The sequence below is a fragment of the Maniola jurtina genome, chromosome 16, assembly GCF_905333055.1.
Source record: "Maniola jurtina chromosome 16, ilManJurt1.1, whole genome shotgun sequence".
NCBI classification, from domain to species: Eukaryota; Metazoa; Arthropoda; class Insecta; order Lepidoptera; family Nymphalidae; genus Maniola; species Maniola jurtina.
Window position 1 is genome coordinate 8,284,173 of NC_060044.1, and position 23,495 is coordinate 8,307,667.

Here is a 23,495-nt window from a genome sequence, read left to right on the forward strand (position 1 = left end):
GTACCGCCATGTATCTTCCTATATAATTGTGGACTGTGGTAGTGTGGTAATGGGCCGGTGATGGGTTGAGATGATGATGATGATAATTATAATCGCCACTTCCATGGTTGGCTAGCCTAACATCATTCATTAAGTAATGAATACTATTATAATAAGTTATATTTAAATATTCTGCTAATCAGTAAAATGTGGGCGTTAGGTAGGTCTATTTATTAGCAGTGGCGATCTCACGCCCATAATATGAACCTAAGTCGTGCAATCACTGCCGGCTACTGGAATGCAAAGCCTTATTGAATCGAGTGTCAGGAGTCGGGGCTCAGGAAGGATGACCTTATAAAATCTTCATAGCCAAGTACTAGGTGACCTAAGCACTGCAGCATATTCAGCTGCCTGCTGCCAGTGAAAAAAAATCTTAGTTATTTTTACCCTTTGCAGATTTTACATATTGATTTAATGAACTAAATAAAGTCAAAAATTTCAATTGAATCAAAAGTCCAATAAACATTATACCTAACTATTTATTTACCTTATTAGTATTGTGAATTATTTAGGATTCTCTGGGACCAACAAATTCTCTGTGGGAACCACCCTTGGATGGATTAAATTCATCCAAGGAACCACCCAAATCCAAACTTTTAAAATGGCATCATAATCCTCGCTATTATATGTATCCAATTATTGTATGCAAGAGTAGGGGGCAAGAGGTAAGTTTAAAAGACAAAGCTTTGAACTAAAGAAAACTTCGCTGATGACTTTTATTTTTTCATTTTTTGTAGATTAACATCATAACAATGTTAGCCGTGTCTACTGTAACGTGCCTCGTGCTCTTGGCCTAATCCTAACCTCAAAATCCACGCTCTTATCATCATTGTCAATGTCATATTGACACAACAAAGTGTCCACAGACTAAGAAACTGTCAACGTCAGTCGTCATCTCGTCAAGTGTCATTTTTCAAAACATTTTGCTATTTTTAGTTTTACAATTTATTAATTTTCCCACGTTTCAGATTTAGATTTATTCAGTTTGTTTCTGGTCGGTGATTCAGTCGTTACTCGTTACTTAAGAAGTGGTTTTAACTTAATTAAGAATACATTGAGTACTACATTGTGAATATTTTTGACACGAAATAATGGGTCGGAAAGTGCAATCCAAGCAGAACTCTAGAAAGCGCAATGCAAAGGAGGGTAACAAGTTTACTCAGCAATTGAGAAAAGAATTATCAATATTAGTTGATAAACTGCTCAAATTAACCAGCATATTCCAAGCTACGGGTACAGTTGCAAAGAGTTGGGAGCACCATTTACAAATAGAGGCAATTATCAAAGAGATACTCAAAATTGAGACTGCTTCAACGAAAGTTGGAAAAAGTCATAGAAAATTAAATTTAGAAAAGTATGTCAACTGGCTGGACGAGCATGGAGCAAAATTTGAAGGTATAAATTCTGTAAATTATTTATGAAGTTCTGTATTTTGAAAGAATAAAGAAATCAACCTTAACCTTGGGTATGAAAAGTTAGGTACTTACCTATTAAATGTTCATTGGCGCTGATTCTGTTGTCTTTCTGTCTTTCTCTAGGCTTAATTATGAAAACCTGCTTACAGGGCAGAGCGCTCTGTAAGCAGGTTTTCATAATTAGATATCTGCCCAACTTGTACAATTATTTACTATAGGTATGCTAAGTCTTTAACTAACTCAGAATTTCTTTATTGATCTAGAACAACATAATTTTTTTTTTCAGGTGTAGAAATCAGTGAATTTGATGGCTATGAACTTGGACTGAAAGCAACCAAAGATTTTGCGGAAGGCTCGCTCATACTCACCGTACCTACAGAAGTTATGATGACTGAGAAAAATGCGGCTGAGTCGGAGTTAGGAGCATTCATCAGTATAGATCCACTTTTACAGAACATGCCAAATATAACTTTAGCTCTATTTTTGTTACTTGAAAAAAGTACTCCAGGTAAACAAAATGTCTTGATTAATTTAGCTACTGCTTACTATTGTTGTTGAGATTTTAACCTCATAATAAAATGTAAAATATAATATAATATAAGTAAAATGTGTGTTCATAAACAAACTATGAAATATAATATTATCATAATTTGTATATATGAAATTGGCATCTTCAGAAAGTATAATCATGCTAAGTAGATCGAAACTTTTAAACTACATATATTAGAAAGTTTTAGAAATTATAATCTAAGAAATAAGTAGCTGTACACATCTTTAATACTTTTCTTTTCTAATTTTTCAGATTCATTTTGGAAGCCATATATTGATGTTCTGCCAGAAATATATTCTACTGTTCTCTATTTCACATCTGAGGAATTAGCAGAACTTCGGGTAATCATTTTATAATTTTTTTTTGTTTTACTTAAAAGGCAATATTTATAATAATAATTAAAAGTTTGATTAAATAGGTACTAATACATTTTTTTTTCAAATCCATACTTATAATTTTAAATGAAAAAGTGTGTCTGTCAGTCACCTTTTCACCAATTAAGAGACTGACCGATTTAACCAATTTTTATAAAATTGGTGCAGAGATGGCTGTATTCTGGAACTAGCATAGGCTACTTTTTATCCAAGAAAATCAGAGTTCCTACAGGATTTTTAAAAGAATAAATCTAATTGAGGGAAGGAGCAAAATCTGTACCAATGCGCGGGACTTCAATTGCTTTTATACATGGCATAATATTGTATATCAAATATTTGAAAAGAGCAACCGCCGAGTTTCTTGCTGGTTCTTCTCGGTAAGAAAGGCATTCCGAACCAGTGGTAGATGCTTTTGACGATTCAAAAGAACTTGTAAAAGTCTAATTGAATAAAAATATTTTGAATTTGAATTTGTAATTTATACAATAACATTCAACAAGCCTATTAGCATTTAAGTAAATGTTATTAAAATTCATTAACATCTTACAGCCTTCACCTGCATTTGAGTCATCTCTGAAGATGTATAGAAATATTGCGAGACAATATGCTTATTTTAACAACAAAATTCATGCAATGGATTTGCCTGTTTTCAAAAATTTACAAGAAATATTCACATTTAATAATTACAGGTGAGATAAGTACATGTATGTTTTATAATTTTGCATTTACCTACTGTGGGTTTCAAATCTGAAGATCATTACAAAAGCTTGTCCTGGATGTGAATCAAACCCATGACCTATGATTTTGAACTCGGTTATTAATCACTAGACTAACAAGCCAAACCATATAAATTTTTAACATATCTTATCTATAGTCATCATACTGAATCAGTAATAACATCCATTTCTTTTTGTCACACTGTGTATTATAACCAAAAACTGGCAATGCAACTGGCATTGTTTAATTAAAAATCCAACTGTATAATATCTTGGGTTTATTTATTTAGGAGAGGGAATAAAACAAAATTAAAAAACCTTTAATACTTTATTATTAAAAAAAATTAAATTACCACACTCAGATAAAAGATAATGCTTTCCACTATCCTTTATTGCACTTGCCACATAATACTGAAATTCAGTAAATTAAAATAACAAAAGTACGTAGGTAATTATTACAATAAAATAGGAAATAGCTTATATGGTAATATCAGGTCACTAGTTAAGTTCTAAAAGCAAATTCTAATAGCAAAATAAAATACTAGTTTCTCACCATTTATAAAATAACAAATAAATAGTTAAATAACATTGAATCTTTGTCTTTTTTTTTTCAAGCTTAGTCCAACCTCATAAAGTAAAATGTTGTATGAAATTAATGAAATAAACAGACTTTATTGTATACCAACATTAAAAAGTATACTAAAAAAACAACAACAACAAAGATAGAAGTACAATAGGCGGTCTTATCAGGTCTTATCACTTTAAAGCATTCTCTGCCAGGCAACCACAATGCAGAGGGTATAATGGCCAGTGAGAAATGGTTAAAGGTGTACGCAAGTTAACAAGGAAATTAGAAAATATTGGTTCCAGTGTTATATAAAATATTTACTGAAAGGGTTTCCTTAATGTATCCCACATATATTCGGGCGATTCAGAGCCTGCACGAGTATCGATAGTATCAATTGAATATATATTGGGAGTGGCAAGCATTGGACTCTTACTGCGAGTACTACTGTTAATTTTATGACCTTTTCTGTTTTCGAAAACAGGCGTTGGAACAAATTCATCCTCTTTTGCACGCTTTGTATGGAATATTTTATTTTGTTGTTTCCATTTCAATATTGCATATGTTAATAGAAAAAGTATGAGTGCTAGACCTATAATGCTTGCAGTGGCCACTGTTACAGATTTCGTATCACTTAACACCATATTTGAGGTATTCGATGTAAGGGGATTATTTCTTTCATGTATTTTGAATTCCGATAACTTATCCGACGTTGTCTTCTGCTCCATATTTCTCAAGTGCTGCAGATCGTCCAGTACTATCAGACCATCACCGACCGAATCCTCCTCTAGATCGATTTTCTTTAGCGTCTCCGAAATGGGTGGATCTGCTAACAAAGTAATTCAATCTTAAATGTTGTAATAATGAGATTTTAAAACGTTTCTGGCAGCGGCGAATGATATAATTGTATATTATGCTTAGGAATAACTAAGACACAATGCCACAGGAGTAACTAAGACATAAAGAAACAGTAAGTTTAGTTTGTAAAAAATGTCATACAGATAGATATATTTATTGTGAGTATAATGACATTTTACAAATAAATATATTTAGAAAAATGTTTATTGTTTGTGCCTTTGTTACTGCTCAAAAGACTGAGTTTTGTCGTTATTGTCGATACTTGCGTGAAGGTTTCTAACAATGTTACCATCAACGTCTTATAAGAAGCGCAAGTCGCATTGCAACGCATGCTGGGCATATCTACTCTAGTAATCCATACTTCCATACTAATATCATAAATGCGAGAGTAACCCTGTTTGTCTGTTTGTTACCATTTTACGCTTAAAGAGCTGAACCGATTTCGAGTATATTCGGCACAAAGATAGCTTGCACCCTTGAAAGGGACATTAGTTACTATTTATCCCTGAAAATCAAAGAATTCTCACGGAAATTAATTGTATTGTATAATCCATCCATGACTGTAATAATAAAGCACGATGATTTATTTCTTACCACTTTCCGTTGGCTTTTCGCTATCAATATTTTCTTTTTGATGCTTCTTTTGCATTAAGTTAATCAAATCATTCCATGTTACAGAATCTTTTTCGGAGTTCAACATACGTGCTTCCCGTGAAGTTCCTATTCCTTGGGTGTTAACATTATTTGTGTTGTAGCTTATTCTTGCGCTTGAATTTGATTTATTTCTGTCTGGTATACTATAATTTTTAAAAAACGATGTAATACCCTTATTTTCGCCATTTTCGTTTACATTATTGCCAAAATCCATCACAACTGGTATATTTGCATTATTTATTTGAAGTACACTAGGATCTATCGTTGTAGTTCGTGGGTCATGTAAATTTGCTTCTAATAACGCTCTCAGAGGATAAGTCTCCTTAGAAATCGGCTCTATTAGTGACTTAGAGAGAAAAGGCTCTGGCGGATTTGGTTCTCTGGAAGCGTTATGGAATATATCAGCTAAATGCACATGACTGGATCCCCGCTCTCTATGTTCTACCAATTCTTTCAAAGTCATATTCCTTTCTTTAAGTATTTTCGAAAGTTTTGCACTTGCTGAAAACAAAAACAAAATGCTTTGAGAATCCATACTAGTATGAATGTCTGTCTGTCTGTCACAACCCCCTACATTTAACTGATTTTGATGAAATTTCGTACAGAGATAGCCTACCTCCCGTAGCCGAACATAGGCTACTTATGTTTATCTCGGAAAGTTAAAAAAAAGCTAAATCCGTGTGGAAATCTCATATAAATATCTCTATCATATATTTATAATATTTATTTCATATTAATGTACTTACTATGATTGTCATTAAGTATTTCTTCAATTTCATACTTTGCGGTTTCTTCAGTAGTTACGTATATCTGCTGTATAGTAAATGCTGTATTTTTTGTTTTTATTGGTTTTTTAGATCGATAACGGCTTGGAACCTTTTGGGTAGCTTCTGTAGTCAAGAAATCTTCCAATGTTGTAAAATCGTTCTCATCTACAGTATTAGTAGTTCTTTTTTGTGTTTTCGTAATAAACTCTGAAGCAGATACTACTTTACCTATACCAAATGTATCTTTTACTTCCAGTTCTTCGGGAATTTCAGTAGTTGAAGTCCTTTGTTTTATTCGTTTTCTTTTCAATCTGTTGTTTAAAGCTTGCCGTCTCAAATCAGATGACCTCATCAAAGGATTTATGATTGGCTTTGGCTTTCGTGTTATGGTTTCTTTTTCTTGCTCCGTATTGACCTCTACTGGTGTAGTTGTAAATTGAGCTATATCACTGCCTTCTATTTCCAAATATGTTGATTTAGCATCGGTGGTTGTTTCTGATTCATCCCTGGAATCAGCGATTGGCTCAGTGTTCATAGATGTATAAGATGAGTCAGTAGTGGTTTCATAGATTTCTTGAGTAGTCGTTTCGGTAAATGAACATGGAGTTGTGGTTATCGTTTCAGTTTCGGTCTCCATTTGTATCATAGCCTCACCATTCGGAGGTTCTGCTTTCATCATTGCAGGCACAACTTCCTTCCATTCTCTTGCCTTGGATAGATTTCTGTTATTTTTGTATTTCAATGAAGTCAACGCTATCAAATCCCTGCTTAGTTGACCTTTATAAGTGTTGTTTTCGGTTGGTCTTGTTCGAAGTTTTCGTCGAATGCCGCCAGGAAATCGACGTCGCAAATTACCTCTTCTATGGGTTTCGACCGGTTCATTTTCTTGGTGATTGTATTTATAAGATTCCTCGTCTCCACTGTTGTCATTATTATGTTGAATCATATTTTCTGTTGTGGTAACAATTGTGGTTGTCTCAATTTCTGCAAGTTCGTTTTCTTCTTCCTTTTCTGATTCAATAAATTCATTTTTATTTAAAGTTTCTATATTTTCTATAGAACTTATGGGACTGTAAAAAGCTTTATTTGAATGTCTAGATTGACCCATATCTTGCGTTATAGTTAAACTTTCCTTTTTTAATATAGATAAAGCTTTCTCTCTGCCGTGTAAAAGGTCAGCTAGAGATAAGTTATTCTGTTGAAGTATTTCACTTAAACTTTTTCCGTTGGATTTTCTTAACAATGCTTTTAAAGTAAATGGATCTAAGGGCTCCTTATCCTGAAATGTAAAAAATTGTCACTTTAGTATCATTTATGTTTTTTAAAACTTGTTAATAATTTAATTACAATTTTTAGTATGGGATCAGACCAAATCACAAATTGTGAAGTAAAAATTCTAGTCCATTCTCTCTTCTCTCCCATAATCATAACATAAGTAAATGTTTTATCTGCAACGCACGTAATATTTCATAGCACATGGTAATCGTGGTAAATAAGTATTTTATACTAGATTAATAGATTAATAAGAAATAGAGAAAGTATTATTATAAAGTCAAATAAATAAATAAATAAACCAATAAAAGCATGTCAAATCCTTATAAATTAAATTAAAATTGATGAATTGTAAAGAAAAGCTAATTTTTATCGTGATATTTGATTAGTTTGAAGAAAATAATATAAAAAAACACATTCATGTTACTGACAAAGGTTATGCGTAATATGATACCCACAGTTAAATTACTGTTAACTCACAGTTAAATTACACTGATTAATATTTTAGCAGCATACTAAAACGGTCTTGATTGTTATAGGTTGTATTACTGAAGTAACAAGTAAGTTGGCTGTTGATGTAGAAAAATATATTTAGTATAATTTTATAGTTAACATAAAACTGTTTAATTTAATATTAGTCAAATTACGCGTAAACTTAGTTTTTAAAGTGTCTTCCGTTGGCCTTATTCAAGCTTCTAATTTTTTTCAAAACTTTTTTCCAGACTTTCAATAGGTATTGTCAGTTAGATCTGAATCTAGTCTAATCTTAGTCGTCGTTAGTAGTCTTAATCTACAATTACTTTTGTTAATATTCTTAAGTTGTAAAAATAATCTTATTCAAATTAGGAAAAAAAATTGTATATTACCTTGGGTGGTTCGATATTATTGGATAACATTATTCCTTTTTCTCTCGCCTTTTGTTGTAAATCAATCCTAGTTTTATTTAGTTTTTCAATTGGTCTAGTTGACTCTATTGAAAATTCAGACAAAGATTCTTCATTCTTTGTAACCACTTGGGGCTGGCTGTCGTAATTTACCATTGGTTGTGTCGTTTTTTCGATTTCTGGTTCATTTTTATTATAAATTTGTACTTTCGAATTAACATTCCCGTTTATGTATTTTTGATTATTAGTTTCGTCGCCAGGGATGCTATCTATTTGTAATTCCTTATAGTCTGTAGTTTCTTCACTACCGTCGGTTTGTTCTCGATACTCACCGAATTCGGCTAGTTCTGGCCTAGAATCTGCCAACAGCCTCTTCCGTTTTTGTCCTCTTCTTCTCTTGGGTCTGTTTGCTTCTTCATTCCAACTATTTTGTCCTTTGTCGTCTGAATTTTGGAATTCCATTTTCTTTCGTCGTCTTCTAGGTCTTTCTATATTTTCTTGAAGACGAGGTAGGGAATCTTCGTTGTACGTATATACTCTTTCTTGTGGAATAAGATCTTCTTCTCCATCTAGCTGTGGTCGTCGTTTTCGCTTTCGGCCTCGTCTAGGTCGCATTGATTGTTCGGGGTCAATTTCGTCCCATGTCTCACTCGGGATAATTTGCGAAGCTTGTTGTGTCTTTGGGGGTGCTGTTTCTACCATTCTCCATGGCTGAAACGGAGACAAAATATAAAAATAATGCCACATCATAAAGTCGTAGATATAACAAATATATCGTATAGTCACTAGAGTTGTATAAACTAAATAACTGTTGGAGTTTAAGAGGGCTCTCTCTCCGTCACTCGTTTCATACAATCGTAGTTCCAATTTCATTTGAATATTAAGCAACCAAAGTTCATGAAATTTTGCAGACATATTCTAGAAACTAATATCTATGTCTGTGGTTTTCCAGATTTCTGTTAAAATATTCAGTTTCAAAGTTATGCGGTATTAAAAAATTTTATACAAATCTTTGAGCCCCTGTAATTTTAAAACTACATATTTTTAGAAAAATCTAAAACAGATATTAGTTTTTAGAATATGTCTGCAAAATTTCATGGACTTTGGTTGCTTAATATTCAAATGAAATTGGAACTACGATTGTATGAAACGAGTGACGGAGAGAGCCCTGTTAAAGACTCTGTGCTCTAAACATTCTGCGCATTGTTTGCTGACCATGTGAATATAGCTAACAATAACTCTCATAGCACGTTATATAACATTTTATAAAGATTTTCAGTAGGTAAGTAAATGTAAGATGATTTAAAATCTCAATACAGGCAGATTATGGGCTAATAGCTGCTAGCTTACTGATCTACAAATTTTATTTATTTATTCATTTGAGAGACTACTTGACTGACAAGCATAATCCAATAATATAAAACTCCTATTAACTTTTTTTAATAAATTACAAAACTTAATATTCTTGTTTGAATGCAATTGATATTCGAGAACAAATAGAGGTATAGTGTTGTTCCAAGCATATAGAGTCGATCAGCAGAGATACTTAGATATGTTTTGTTCCGGATTGCAAATCCTAGAGGCACGGATGGCGGAAGAATACATACAAAACTCGTAACTATAGTTGAAATCACAGAAACACGTCTCACACGTTCCATTTTAGAAATTATAGAGATTATTATGTAGAAACATAGATAATCCGCGTCTACACCAATAAGAAATTTATCGTTGTGCCTTGTGTTCGACGCATTTGTATCGAACCCAAATGTTCCTCAGAGTAGATATTTTCTATTTAGAAAAAGATTCGGATCCGAGGCCAAAATATTTAAGCCGCATGTAGCTTTTAACACACTTCGCTTTATTATAATTGTGGACGTGGTTTGAATGAGGAAAAGTTAATAAGACTTATATAATATCCGTAATGCTCATCCATACTATTATAATTGCGAAAGTTACTCTGTCTGATCAATTAATTTTGACGGTCCAACTGATAAACCTATCTTGACGAATTTTGGCACAGAAGAAGCTTGCATCTTGGAGTCAGACATCCGTACTAATATTGTAAATGCGAAAGTGTGTCTGTTTCTCTGTTTTCTGTCTGCCTCTAGCGCTTCACGGGCCATCCGTTTAACCGGTTTGACGAAAAGTACAAAGATAACTTGCATGCTAGGAATATAAATAGGCTACTTTTTGCTCCGGAAAATCGAAGAGTTCCCTTGGGATTTTTTGTCAAAGTCAAAGCCATTTATTGAAATTGGTACTATTGTACACCTTCTGATTGTCAAACAATGATATTGTGGTGATAATTAAATACGTTAACTTAAAACTAAAGCTAGGAGGGTTCCAAACGCGCCCAAGTCTGAGAAGAGCCTTTAAGTGAACTAAATCCACGCAGATGAACATATTATTAACAAAGCAAGTTAGCTAACGGTTACGTATCTATAGATACGACGTAGGTACGTACAAACTGTCAAGTCATTTCGGAGATAGACGCTTCAATCACTTCAATATCGTAATCAGTTTATGTCATTATCGCAAGTAGCCAACTGTCGTTTAATTATTATTCGTTATCTCACCAAAGAAAGCTGTTACAAAACAGATGTCATAATGGTCAAGGAAAGTTGAAAGCGACTGTACCGGTTCTCAGCCGGCAGTGATCTTATACCGTACATAAATATTTATGCAAATAAACCCGATATTATTACCCGAGGAATTTTTATTAAAAATATCGATATAACCTTTCAATTAGTTTCCGCGTATCAATTGTGATGTTAAAATAATATCCCGATATTTTTACTATTGTGAAAGTATTTTTTTTTTTAGTTTTAACTCTATCGCAAGCCATAGTTTCATTTCATTTCATTCAAAAGATTTTAGACTTAGGTATTTCTTGGTTTTGTTACATATTTTTTTTATAAAGTACCTACTGGGTACACACCATATTGACATAACAGTAACGTGTTATTGTGACCTCTATCACCTCTGTCTTCCTTTTCTGAATAAAAGTGAAATGACCTGAATTTAATGGTGCCTCAGAGACGTTGCCTATTCAAAAATAAATAATTTCTTAGTGATTAATGATTATTGAATACAGGGCCTTCCAAAATACTAAAAATTCATGTCCTCTGTTAGTTTTAAGTTTAATAAACAATTAAAGTTATTATCGATTAAACTACTAGGTAAAGCTCGTCGAATATTTATGACGTAACATTTCATACAAGTTCCATATAAACAGCCGCTTTTACGTTAAATGAAGGGTTGCTTATTTGATTAGTTGGCAACATCCCAAATGGACCTACATCCGATATAACCTAATCTAGGGCATGGTCTACTTATTCCTCGGGAACCTGTTACAATGTCTAACCAGACTAGTTTCTAAGTACAACTTACAGGTAAGATCGGTCTAGTTTCCGTTTCCTACCGATATGGCATCGCTAACCGGTCGTAATTAGCAAAGCCAAGTGCAATGTTACCTATTAAAGCCTCTCATAACTACTCTACATAACTAAAGAGCATTAATCAAAGTTACCTACATATTTTTTGAAAAATTTGTGATGTCATTTAAAGGACTAGATAGGTGTTGAACAACAATACTTTCAAAGGAATAATGTCGAAAGTGCCTTAACTTCATAGTCTGATAATGATTTTAACACGAATAAATTGTTCATAAAATCAGGGGGCACGGTAGTGCCCCCGCCAAGACGAGCCAAACGGCGGCCGGGGCGCTACGTACCTTTTTCTCGAAGTGTTTCGCCGTATTTTCGACCCGTCATAACTTCGGTCGGGGGGAGGGGCAACACACGCACAACAGACGGAAACGTTTAAGTGCGGAAACCAGCCCAGAGAGAAGAAGAAGAAGAACTTCGGTCGGGATGACGCTAGAAAGCTGAAAAAATTTCAGTATAAGGTGTCCTCAGCAAATTTACCAAATATACCAAGTATCAAATATCTAGCTTTTATGGTTACAGATTTATTGATACCTAAAATACGCCGATTTCGTCCCTCACTGATGATCATCAAAACCTCTACTCAAAACCTCTAAGGTACTTCCCGAAGTCCTAGAAGACTGAAATTTGGTATGTAGACTAGAAATTGCATACAAACTACAGGAAAATTAAGAAATTGAAAATGCCCCCCCTCTACGCCTCTTATGGGTGAAGCAAATCTGTAAATTCTGTTGCTAGAATGCTGATATTTTCAGGATAAGATGTCCTTGGTAGATTTATTAAACGCATTGAGTATCAATTGTCTAGCTTTTATAGTTTCAGATTTATTGACAGTCAAAACTTCTAGTCTGTAATTCTAGGGTACTTCCCGAAGTCCTAGAAGACTGAAATTTGGTGTGTACACTAGAAATTGCATACAAACTACAGGAAAATTAAGAAATTCAAAAATTTCCCCCTCCACTCCCACGTATGGGAGAAGCAAATTATTTGTAAAGTCTATCGCTAGAATGCTGATATTTTCAGGATAATATGTTCTTGACAGACTTATCAAACGTACCAAGTATCAATTGTCTACCTGTTATGGTTTCAGATTTATTGCCATTCAAAACCCCTCTAGTCAAAAGTTCTAAAGTACTTCCCTAAGTCCTAGAAGACTGAAATTTGGTATGTAGGCTAGGGGTTTCATTCAAACAACAGGAAAATGAACTTTTCCCAGCCTGTACATTTAAAAAATGTGTTTCCTGAAGTCCTAAAAGACTGAAATTTGATATATCTGCTTTAAAATTGAGTTGCAAGATTCCACCCAAACAAACAAGTTACATACATTGCAAGTGGAATAAAAGCTTTTAAAAAAAGAGGTAACGATAGAGAGCGGGCCATGAAAATGATGTAGGTACCTACAAAAAATAGATCCAAAAAAAAAAATCTAGGGCACCTGCCAAAAAGAAATGAAATCCCACCAAAAACATTTCATGTAAAATGTTGCCAAGACTCACAAGTTCATAATGCTTTCACTGTTAAAAAGTTATGAGATCTCTAGTAGAGCCAAGCCCCTAACTGAGCTTAGAATTGCGCTGCCCATGGGACCTATCCCAAATCCAAAGTATATAGCTCTTAAATGCTCTTGAGTATATCACATTTATAACAATAAAGAACAAATAACTCTACTTACAAGCTCTGATTTTACAAACCCTAAATCTTGGTTAAAAAAGTACGGCTTGGCCGTTTAATGTTCGTGAAACTATTACATGACATAACATATTATGTTAAGGTCATAAGGAATAGTTTGTTCGACAATTACTAATTTGTATTATACTTCATGATTGTCGCACAAGCTATTCCGAGCTTAAATGTCATATCAGATAAAAGTACCACGAACATTAAACGGCCAAGCCGTCCTTTTTTAACCAAGATTTAGGGTTTGTAAAATCAGAGCTTGTAAGTAGAGTTATTTGTTCTTTATTGTTATAAATGTGATATACTCAAGAGCATTTAAGAGCTATATACTTTGGATTTGGGATAGGTCCCATGGGCAGCGCAATTCTAAGCTCAGTTAGGGGCTTGGCTCTACTAGAGATCTCATAACTTTTTAACAGTGAAAGCATTATGAACTTGTGAGTCTTGGCAACATTTTACATGAAATGTTTTTGGTGGGATATATGTTTTCTTAACAAGACACATTCATACCTTTAAGTTGAAGTAAAATAATATATTTGGATAATATGAGTGTTTTACATCTCCTTTTATAGTCTAAATAAAAAACATCTTTCCTATTTTAAGGGCCGATTAACGATTTTGCGATTGTATCCACGCTGCATCCCTTTTTGACTGACTTTTACTGCGTTCTATCGCTTATTGAAATCGCCCGTTTTAGCGTTCGGACGCGGCATTGAGCTTCTGAAAATTGACTTCATCGCTGCGACTGAGGACTGTACAGTACAACCAAATTAATAATGCGCATGCAGATCTTCGCTAATTGTCGTATTCCGAATCATTGAATCTTAAGAGCCCTAAACAATGCACTTGCATTTTGCACCTTGTGATAAACAAATAGGAGTCAATATCATGTGTATCATACGACCGTTGCCGAACAGTGACGAAGATTTCTATGCGCATTATTAATTTGGTTGTACTGTACGATAACATTGTTGTGAGTATAGTAGAGCGTTGAAACGCGGCGTCGAGCTTCCGAAAAACAACTAAATCGCCTTATAAAAAAAGATTCTGACGAATTGAGAACCTCCTCCTTTTTTAAAGTTAGTTAAAAAGCATCGTGTATGCTATGACCTTAAGATCCTTATTGAAACAAGTCGGTGAACTTTGATAACTAATTTATTTTTAACAGACATCTTGAAGGTGTAAGTTAGCATAATATTAATTGCATGTTTTAAATACAAAACTTTCATAGTTTCCCATTAAAACGGTACCCAATCATTAGAAAGTGTCACGGCTCTGTTTAGAAAACCATAAAAATTAGCATCAAAAGGCGTAAACGATCAAATGAAAACTTCCTTTGTTTCACTTGTAGCACGCGCATGTTTTAGAGCATTTTTTAGCAGGAAAATCCTCCATATTAAATTCATTAAATCCATGTTTAATAAATGTTTATTTAATTGTAAAAGTACGGAATACAGAATTATTATGTGCTTCAATACAAGCATACCTATTCTAATATACTTTTGCAAACTAATAGAGTGAAAATTCGAGACTAGAACTACCTATTGTAAATATTTACAAGACTGCACATATTATACACTCGTATTTTAAAGACATGTTTCATTCAAAATAACAAAAAACTTTCTTCATACAGTTCGTACATACTTTTTAGGGGTACTTAAAGGATCACGTCGTTTTCTGTCTGCCTATCTGTACAAAACCCGTCAAGAGAATCCATACCTATATACTTCCCGTTGACGTAGATCCTAGAATCATGATATTTGGTAGGTAGCAATAGTTTACTCTTGCTGTCTTATAGTCCTTATAGCATAAGTATAGGGAAAAATCCGAAAACCGTGAATTTGTGGATAGGTACATCACAAAATTAAAATTGTTATTTCTTATACGATAGATAGTATTGTAGGTAACTAGGTAACCTACCCTTCGTGTGCGAGTCCGACTCGCACTTGGCCGGTTTTAATTTTTAACCCCCGACCCAAAAAGAGGGGTGTTATATGTTTGACGTGTGTATCTGTGTATCTGCGTATCTGTCTGTGGCATCGTAGCTCCTAAACTCATGAGTCATGAACCGTTTTTAATTTACTTTTCTTTTTGGTTGAATTTGTCTTTTCTAGTTACTGTAACCTTCACTGGTCGGGGATGTTATATATTTTTAATTTACACTTGTTAAATAATGTATGTGTATAACTTTTATAAAACAAGTGTAAATTAAAAATTTATAACACCCCCGACAAGACGTGACGGTTACAGTAACTAGAAAAGAGCTGATAACTTTTAAACGGCTGAACCGATTTTCTTGGATTGTAGCTAAGAACACTCTCGATCAAGACACCTTTCAAACAAAAAAAAATTAAATTAAAATCGGTTCATTCGTTTAGGCGCTACGATGCCACCGACAGTTACACAGATACACACGTCAAACTTATAACACCTCTCTTTTTGGGTCGGGGGTTAATAAAATTAAAAATCGATAGTATTATTTTTGTAACAACCAATTAAGTTAATAATGGGTTAATATTATATCAATAGATGCCACCTTTTTCCGGGAAAGTAAAAAATGCTTGTTTATGTTTATACTTCCTGCAAACTGTTTGTTGACTTTCTGAATGTTCTAGCAGGTTGTAGATTGATTCGTTAATCGCACGATGAATAGCGTGACAATAGCTAGGCCTAGCATCATTAATTTCTGATAATATTTCCCTTTTAATTTCCATTTTGGCAAATATGTAGATGAATTCTTCCAAAATCGGCAACGCGTATGAACTTGTATTTAGCAAACTATAATAATGTCGATGTTTATTGACGATGAAAGTAGAGTATATGAAACGGAGAAACTGACTGACTGAAATATCAACATACTAGGTACTTACTTATCCTAGTTAACCATGAAAAATATATCATTTCTCCTATTAAGGTGAACTTTGTCAACTCTTTGCTTAGGAGTATTCTGATATCCTAATTTCGTAGTTCTAGCTCTAACTGATCTTGGTGCAGGTACATGTAATTATAAAATAGTACCTACTAGTTAGAAATAATGCCTAAAATAGCGATAAGTTATTTAAAGGGCAATTAAAAAGAAAACTGTACCTACCTGGTCATAATTTGCTCGTGTGTCCAAAGTTCTAGGCCTCATCATATGGTATTCCCGCTCGTAGTTCTCCTCAGCAGAATGCACGATGATCACCAAAGCAGCCAACGTGCTTAACAAAGGCATGATGACTCCAACAATACCCATATTACGCCAATAAATGTTAAACAGAACGCACTATGTACGCCCGAAATGCACTGAACTGACTCTAGAGTAATTAATAACTTCAAAAATACTGTTCACTAAGCAGGCACTACAATTAAAATTCGCAAAACCAATTTTAACGCGGCCTTTAGTCGAATTAAATGCATATACCTAGTCTAAAAAATGAACGCAACTTTTTTTGCACCGTAACGAAAATAGTTAAGCTTTTTCAAATGCGCAATGTATGTCGTTTATGCACTAAACGTTTTTACACTGGCTATTAATTCAGTAGCTAAATTCACTTGTATTTCCTATGCACTTCACAATAATAACGTTTATCTATTCAAAAGCATAAACAAACTTAAAAACGCAAACAACTTTTTCTGCACTGTCACTAAAATTGTTAAGATTTACTTAAACTTTTATACACTTATCTTAAAAGTTACTTTTGCTATTTCACTTTTTGTAGATATAGGAAAATGAAGAGAAGAATATAATAGTTAGGAAATGGAGACAAGGAAGAAAATTCTATAATTTGTCACACATGCACTGCAATCGATTCGCTGCGATTTCTTTTATAATTTATTTGTAAACACACGGATAACGCTCGGCCCGATGTTGATAATGAACTGGTTGATTAATCGAGAAAAATTCACCGATTTCTAGTGTGAGTTTCCCTCTTTTTTATTTATTTTTTAAACGTGAAAGTGACGCACGTTCGCGCGCAATGCCCCGGTGCCTAGGAGTGGTAACGTCGTTCGCCATACACGAACTTTAGATAGTCGTTTACGGGCTTATCGTTCTTCCAAAGGGTTTACCGTTTTGATTTGTTCGTTTCCAAAACAAATGAAATCAGTTATTGATGTTTTGAATTGAAGGTGTAGAGTCGTGCATGCGCATTCTGACGATCCATTTTCTTTTTTGGTAACAAAATGGCTCTTAACCACCAACTTAACTTGTAATTGTAACTGTTAAGAGGGCTCTCTCCGTCACTCGTTTCATACAAACGTAGTTCCAATTTCATTTGAATATTAAGCAACCAAAGTCCATGAAATTTTGCAGACATATTCTAGAAACTAATATCTATAATGTCTGCAAAATTTCATGGACTTTGGTTATGGCACCAATTCTGATGTAGATAAATTTTTTATTCAAGTAAACTAGAAGTACTTTTGAATCGTCAAGTAAATCTACCACTGCGCACTGGTTCGGAATGAGTTAAGCATACCGAGAGAAACTAGCAAGAAACTCAACGGTTGATCTTTTCAAACATTCAGACAATTTACAATAATAAACCATGTATAATGAGTAATAGCAGTCCCGCGCACACCGAGTAAAATCCAGGCACTTTTATCATTTGCGTAAAATAATTATGTATAAGTAGGTTTTTAGGAGCATACTTTTAATAGATTTTTTAAAGGTTAGATTTTGAATAAAGACAAGTCTAAAATTGGTTGTGGATTATTATTTTAAACTAAACTAAATTGACAGATCTAAATATATTAATTAGTCTCTCCTCACTTTCGCTGTTTTTTGCTGAAAAAAATTAAATTCATTTTAGACCTGTTTAGCTTAAGAGACTGTGTACTTACCTACAACAGATTTTTCATCAATGTAGACTAAAATGAAGCATTCTCTATTTTTGTTGTATAAAGTATCGTTCTGAATAACTAAAGCTCTGAAAGGCTTTTCCAATAAAATACAACAATGGTCTAGGTAAATTATACCATCTCCAGACAAGACTTCTATTGCTTAAAGAACCGTAGAAAATATATCTATAATCTGTCTGTCTGTTATCTATATATAATCTGTCTATTGTTTAGTGATTGTATAATGTAATAGTTAGTATAATGTATCTGTTTTCTATAAAATCTTTTTACATATGTTCTACAGAAAAAACTTGTTGAAATACTTTCTCATTGTTCTGAATAACGTATGACTAAACAGGCCTTGTTGACGGTGAAACCGCGTTATGGTAGATCATAACATATTGCCATGTAACAATTTCCATTCGAACATGAAGATGATCGCATTATGTGAAACGGAATGCCGCACGCGCCGCCTCCCGCGCGGAATGCTCGGCGAATTATCATTCGCGAATCTATAAACATAATGTCATACTAGCGACATGAAAATTAAACAGAATTTTATTATACTAGCTGACGCCCGCGACTTCGTCCGCGTGGATTTAGGTTTTTTGAAATCCCGTGGGAACTCTTTGGTTTTCCGGGATAAAAAGTAGCCTATGTGCTAATCCAGGATATTATCTATCTCCATTCCGAATTTCAGCCAAATCCGTCCAGTAGTTTTTGCGTGAAGGAGTAACAAACATACACACACACACACACGCACGCACGCACGCACGCACGCACGCACGCACGCACGCACGCACGCACGCACGCACGCACGCACGCACGCACGCACGCACGCACGCACGCACGCACGCACGCACGCACGCACGCACGCACGCACGCACGCACGCACACACACACACACACACACACACACACACACACACAAACAAACTTTCGCCTTTATAATATTAGTGTGACAAGCTGATGCCCGCGATTTCGTCCGCGTGGATTTACGTTTTTCAAAATCCCACTGGAACTCTTTGATTTTCTAGAATAAAAAGTAGCCTTAAAAAAAATAATGTCTTATTTGTGTCCGCTTCCTTCTTTTCCTTAGGTTTTAAGCAAACTATCGATTTTGCCGGTCAGCTGTATATTTCACACGATAATTATAGTTGGCCGATTTTCTTCCGACTCAACTCCTGCTTTTTGAGTAAGTAGCTTACGCGTACTATATACTACGAAAGTTTTGAGTACTACTATTTGAGTAAACTAATAATATTGTCCACCACGGTAGAGTTTTCATTACGCCATAATAGAGTGCACCGTAAGCTTCTATGTTTTATCCTTCACTGGTTAAAATTAAACTTATTATTTATTAATATGCTCTATTTTTGCCGACCTTAGTCTGATCGATTATTTTCTATTGTTATTCGACTGCGATGTACATTTTTTTTTACACCTGTTAAAGTAACTTGTCTCACTTGTGCTGTCGTATGTGTGTATGTACTATGATGTTGGAAGGTGACGACAAAAAGTTTTAATACAAAAAGCCGTCAGTATGAGACGCCTATAATAGAGTATTATTATGATTTATTGCTTGTACGGTCTCGCATTGAGGGTTCTTTGCGAGTCGTTAAGCGTATTTTCACTTTTGTTTTATTAATAAACAGTTTTTCGCAGTCAGCGTGTCTTAAGTTATTCACAAGTGCATAAGATTTTCTTCTAGGTGAATGGATATTCTAGGAAAAGTATAGGTATTTTTGAGTAAATAAGAGTACAGCTACCTATGTTATGTTTTGTTCCTTTTGGATGCAGTCATCGATTTCATTCGATATCAAATCAGTCATTTGATATCAAAAGTGTTAGTAAAAATTAATTAAAAAAAATAAAAATTGTAAGTTGCCTTTAATGTATTCAACTAGGTATACTCTATATCACCTATTATAGCGCGTTACGTTTTCATTCTTCACCTATCGACTAAGGCCGTGGGAAGTCACCTTTTCATCAACAAAAAAAATTAATTAAAAGTCTTTATTTCCTCATAGTTATTTCTTCGTTTTATTATATCTATTTGTTTGGTTAATGGGTATAAAACCACTAAGTACTTCCGCGGTGGTAATAACTAACAACCCGAGAATTTCAATTTTCACGCCCGCTTGCGTCCTGGTATTTCTCTCTATTTTCTAGCGACAGGTAGGTACTAACTATAGATTTTACATAACTAGATGCAAAGTTAGATGACAAACGAAGGGTCATTGTTTTGAATTTTAATTGGTCAATCCAGAGAATAACGTTGCATGTAATTTTATAAGTATGAGTGAGGCTAATTGATTACAAAAATATTACTTTAGGTAGGTACACTAATTTAACGGATGTTTAAAAGACAAACAAGTTGACCGCGTATCGTTGAAGTCGTTTTGTTTGAAAATAAGTTGTTCCTTCTTCCTATCTAATTTACCTACTTATTAAGTTAGCACGTTTAACAATGCGTTGCAAATTGTAATGCCTGATTAAATAGCACGCCACCTTAATCTATTGTATGTTGACAATCCTGTGCTAGAAATATTTACGCAAGTGCCAACAACAAATGGTATACGAAGTTTCAACTCAATCAGAAAGATCAACGCATAGAACTGTACTAACACATAAACATTAATTTTTATATTTATATAGATAAATAAGTAAGTACCAAAAATAATCTCTAAAATTGTCTCTGTAAGTCATGATTACATTTGTATAATTTATACCTATATAAAATATAAATACAATTTACTCCTTAGTACAGGCTTAGTAATAGGTAAGAATTAGAGCTAAATAATGCTTTAACTGAAGTTGTAATCACCTAAAAAGGAAAGTAGGTCGTGATACGAAGCACAACTTATTTTGCTAACGAGACAGCTTGCTCATTTTGCGCCATAAAAAGTATATTGTCAATCGGCATATCCAATAGGTAAAGTATAAAACCTTTTCGCGTCAAGTTAATTGCTCAGTTTCTTAGATCAAATAATGGAATCAACTCGATCTCATCTGTGTACGGGTCATTGTTTGCGCAATTTTCGCACACTCTTACTTTCCGAGCAAACTGAATCACATAATGTGTGTAGTTAAGTGTGTAGTCCGAGTCGCTTGTGAGATTGTTACACAAAAAACTCGTTACGACGAATAACATGCGCGATCAATGTAGATCAACGTGTTCAATTTTAACCGACTTCAAAAAAAGAGGAGGTTCTCAATTCGTCGGAATCTTTTTTATTTTTAGGGTTCTACACACTACACAAAAAGCTCGTTACGACGAATAACATGCGCGATCAATGTAGATCAACGTGTTCAATTTTAACCGACTTCAAAAAAAGAGGAGGTCCTCAATTCTTCGGAATCTTTTTTATTTTTAGGGTTCTATATACACTACACAAAAAGCTCGTTACGACGAATAACATGCGCGATCAATGTAGATCAACGTGTTCAATTTTAACCGACTTCAAAAAAAGAGGAGGTCCTCAATTCTTCGGAATCTTTTTTATTTTTAGGGTTCTATATACACTACACAAAAAGCTCGTTACGACGAATAACATGCGCGATCAATGTAGATCAACGTGTTCGTTTTTAACCGACTTCAAAAAAGAGGAGGTTCTCAATTCGTCGGAATCTTTTTTATTTAGGGTTCTATACCCGAAGGGACCCTATCACTGAGCCTTAGCTGTCCGTCCGTCCGTCTGTCTGTCAGCGGACTGTACCTCGTGAACCGTAATAGGTTGAGAGTTGAAATTTCCAGTGTGTATTTCTAATGCCGTTTTAAATTTCAAAATGGATGCCATGTAAATTGAAAAAAAAAACGTAATTAATCTTGTACGATGGTACGGAATGCTTCAATTGTGAGTTCGACTCGGACTTGACCGGTTTTGTTTATCTCTGCTTAGAGCCGGTTTTCGATTGAGGACTTTTTAAACTACTAATACAAGTTAAAAGTAAATACAGTCGCGTTATAACAGCACTAGTATTTTATACTAACACTAAGTGATGCTCGCGACTTCGTCTGTGTGGATTTAGGTTTTTTAAAAATCCTGTAGAAACTCGTCGATTTTCCGGGATGAAACATATCATAGGTTAGTCTCCGGTAAGCAACCTATCTTTTATTGGCGTCACTCAGAAAAGCAGGTATTATTTAAATATTTTTATCGAATTATTGGAATGTCCTCTCCGAAACCAACACAAAATAAACACAAGTTTAATGTGCAAGGTTATCCGAGAGTTTTAATCTAAACAAACTAATGCCAAAATAAATAAATTAATTAGAGCGTGATTGCTATCACAACATCTAATTATCCAGTTCACAACCCAAATACCGAAAATATGCGATATCGCTCCGAATCTCGGAAGGAGACTGAACTACAACCTTCGAAACACCCGTATTTATGCAAGTTCAATCTTGTTGGCCTCCTAGCAACAGATTGTATGACATCGAATGAGCAAAATATCGATTTTACCAAACTACCTTCATCAGCTAAATTAATAATTTTATATTATTTTTGACAACTCAAATCAACTTTTTAAAAATAACCTTACAGTTCGGCCGTCCTGAATTTAACACGCCCTCGTGTTTATAAATAATCTTGTCATGTCAGTCGCGGGCTTCCTTGCCCTAAGTCAAATCCAAATCATGGGCTATCCTGCCCTCCGTCAAATCATTAAAACCTACCCCTGAACTGCCGAACTCTCAGTTTTAATATCAAGTCAACAATAAATCCAAACGACTAACTTCTCATTCGATGTATACAAAATCTGAACCACTCATTGCAAATTACTTTCCAATTCACAAAAGACTAAATTATTAAAAAAAAAACTAAAAATTTTAATCACCAAATCAAACTCAATAAAAATTTTAATCAAATGTGGGTTGTTTACAAAAAGATACCAAAGCGAAATTAAGACAACGTGAGACACGTCCCGCTTCTGAATTATTGGCGTCACTCAGAAAAGCAGGTATTATTTAAATATTTTTATCGAATTATTGGAATGTCCTCTCCGAAACCAACACAAAATAAACACAAGTTTAATGTGCAAGGTTATCCGAGAGTTTTAATCTAAACAAACTAATGCCAAAATAAATAAATTAATTAGAGCGTGATTGCTATCACAACATCTAATTATCCAGTTCACAACCCAAATACCGAAAATATGCGATATCGCTCCGAATCTCGGAAGGAGACTGAACTACAACCTTCGAAACACCCGTATTTATGCAAGTTCAATCTTGTTGGCCTCCTAGCAACAGATTGTATGACATCGAATGAGCAAAATATCGATTTTACCAAACTACCTTCATCAGCTAAATTAATAATTTTATATTATTTTTGACAACTCAAATCAACTTTTTAAAAATAACCTTACACTTTGTACCGCATTTTGTCAAAATCGTTTAAACAGATGGGCTAGAATCCCGTGAGAACTCTTTGATTTTCCGGGATAAAAAGT

The 23,495-nt window shown here is 34.1% G+C and overlaps 2 protein-coding genes across 3 annotated transcripts in view; one reads left to right on the forward strand and one right to left on the reverse strand.

The window, feature by feature from the left end:
• Nucleotides 1–959: 959 nt before the first annotated feature.
• Nucleotides 960–23,495, forward strand: part of LOC123872961 (actin-histidine N-methyltransferase) — a 28,026-nt gene continuing 5,490 nt past the window's right edge. Inside the window, exons 1-5 of the mRNA XM_045917584.1 lie at nt 960–1,023; nt 1,054–1,434; nt 1,741–1,962; nt 2,257–2,345; nt 2,928–3,067. Of these exons, the coding sequence (XP_045773540.1) occupies nt 1,131–1,434; nt 1,741–1,962; nt 2,257–2,345; nt 2,928–3,067 (755 nt within the window). The 5' untranslated portion in view covers nt 960–1,023; nt 1,054–1,130. The remainder of the gene's footprint in view (nt 1,024–1,053; nt 1,435–1,740; nt 1,963–2,256; nt 2,346–2,927; nt 3,068–23,495) is intronic.
• On the reverse strand, nt 3,404–23,393 carry LOC123872952. Of its 2 annotated transcripts, XM_045917567.1 has the most exons (7): nt 23,383–23,393; nt 20,550–20,555; nt 16,309–16,595; nt 8,077–8,805; nt 5,918–7,217; nt 5,112–5,672; nt 3,404–4,488 (listed from the first exon to the last, which is right to left on the reverse strand). In XM_045917567.1, the coding sequence occupies exons 3-7, from the start codon at nt 16,450–16,452 to the stop codon at nt 3,980–3,982; spliced, it is 3,243 nt and encodes a 1,080-aa protein (XP_045773523.1). In that variant the 5' UTR covers nt 16,453–16,595; nt 20,550–20,555; nt 23,383–23,393; the 3' UTR covers nt 3,404–3,979. The 2 variants fall into 2 exon arrangements, with proteins under 2 accessions (XP_045773523.1, XP_045773525.1); XM_045917569.1 differs by lacking the exons at nt 20,550–20,555; nt 23,383–23,393 and having other exon boundaries at nt 3,404–4,485; nt 16,309–17,228.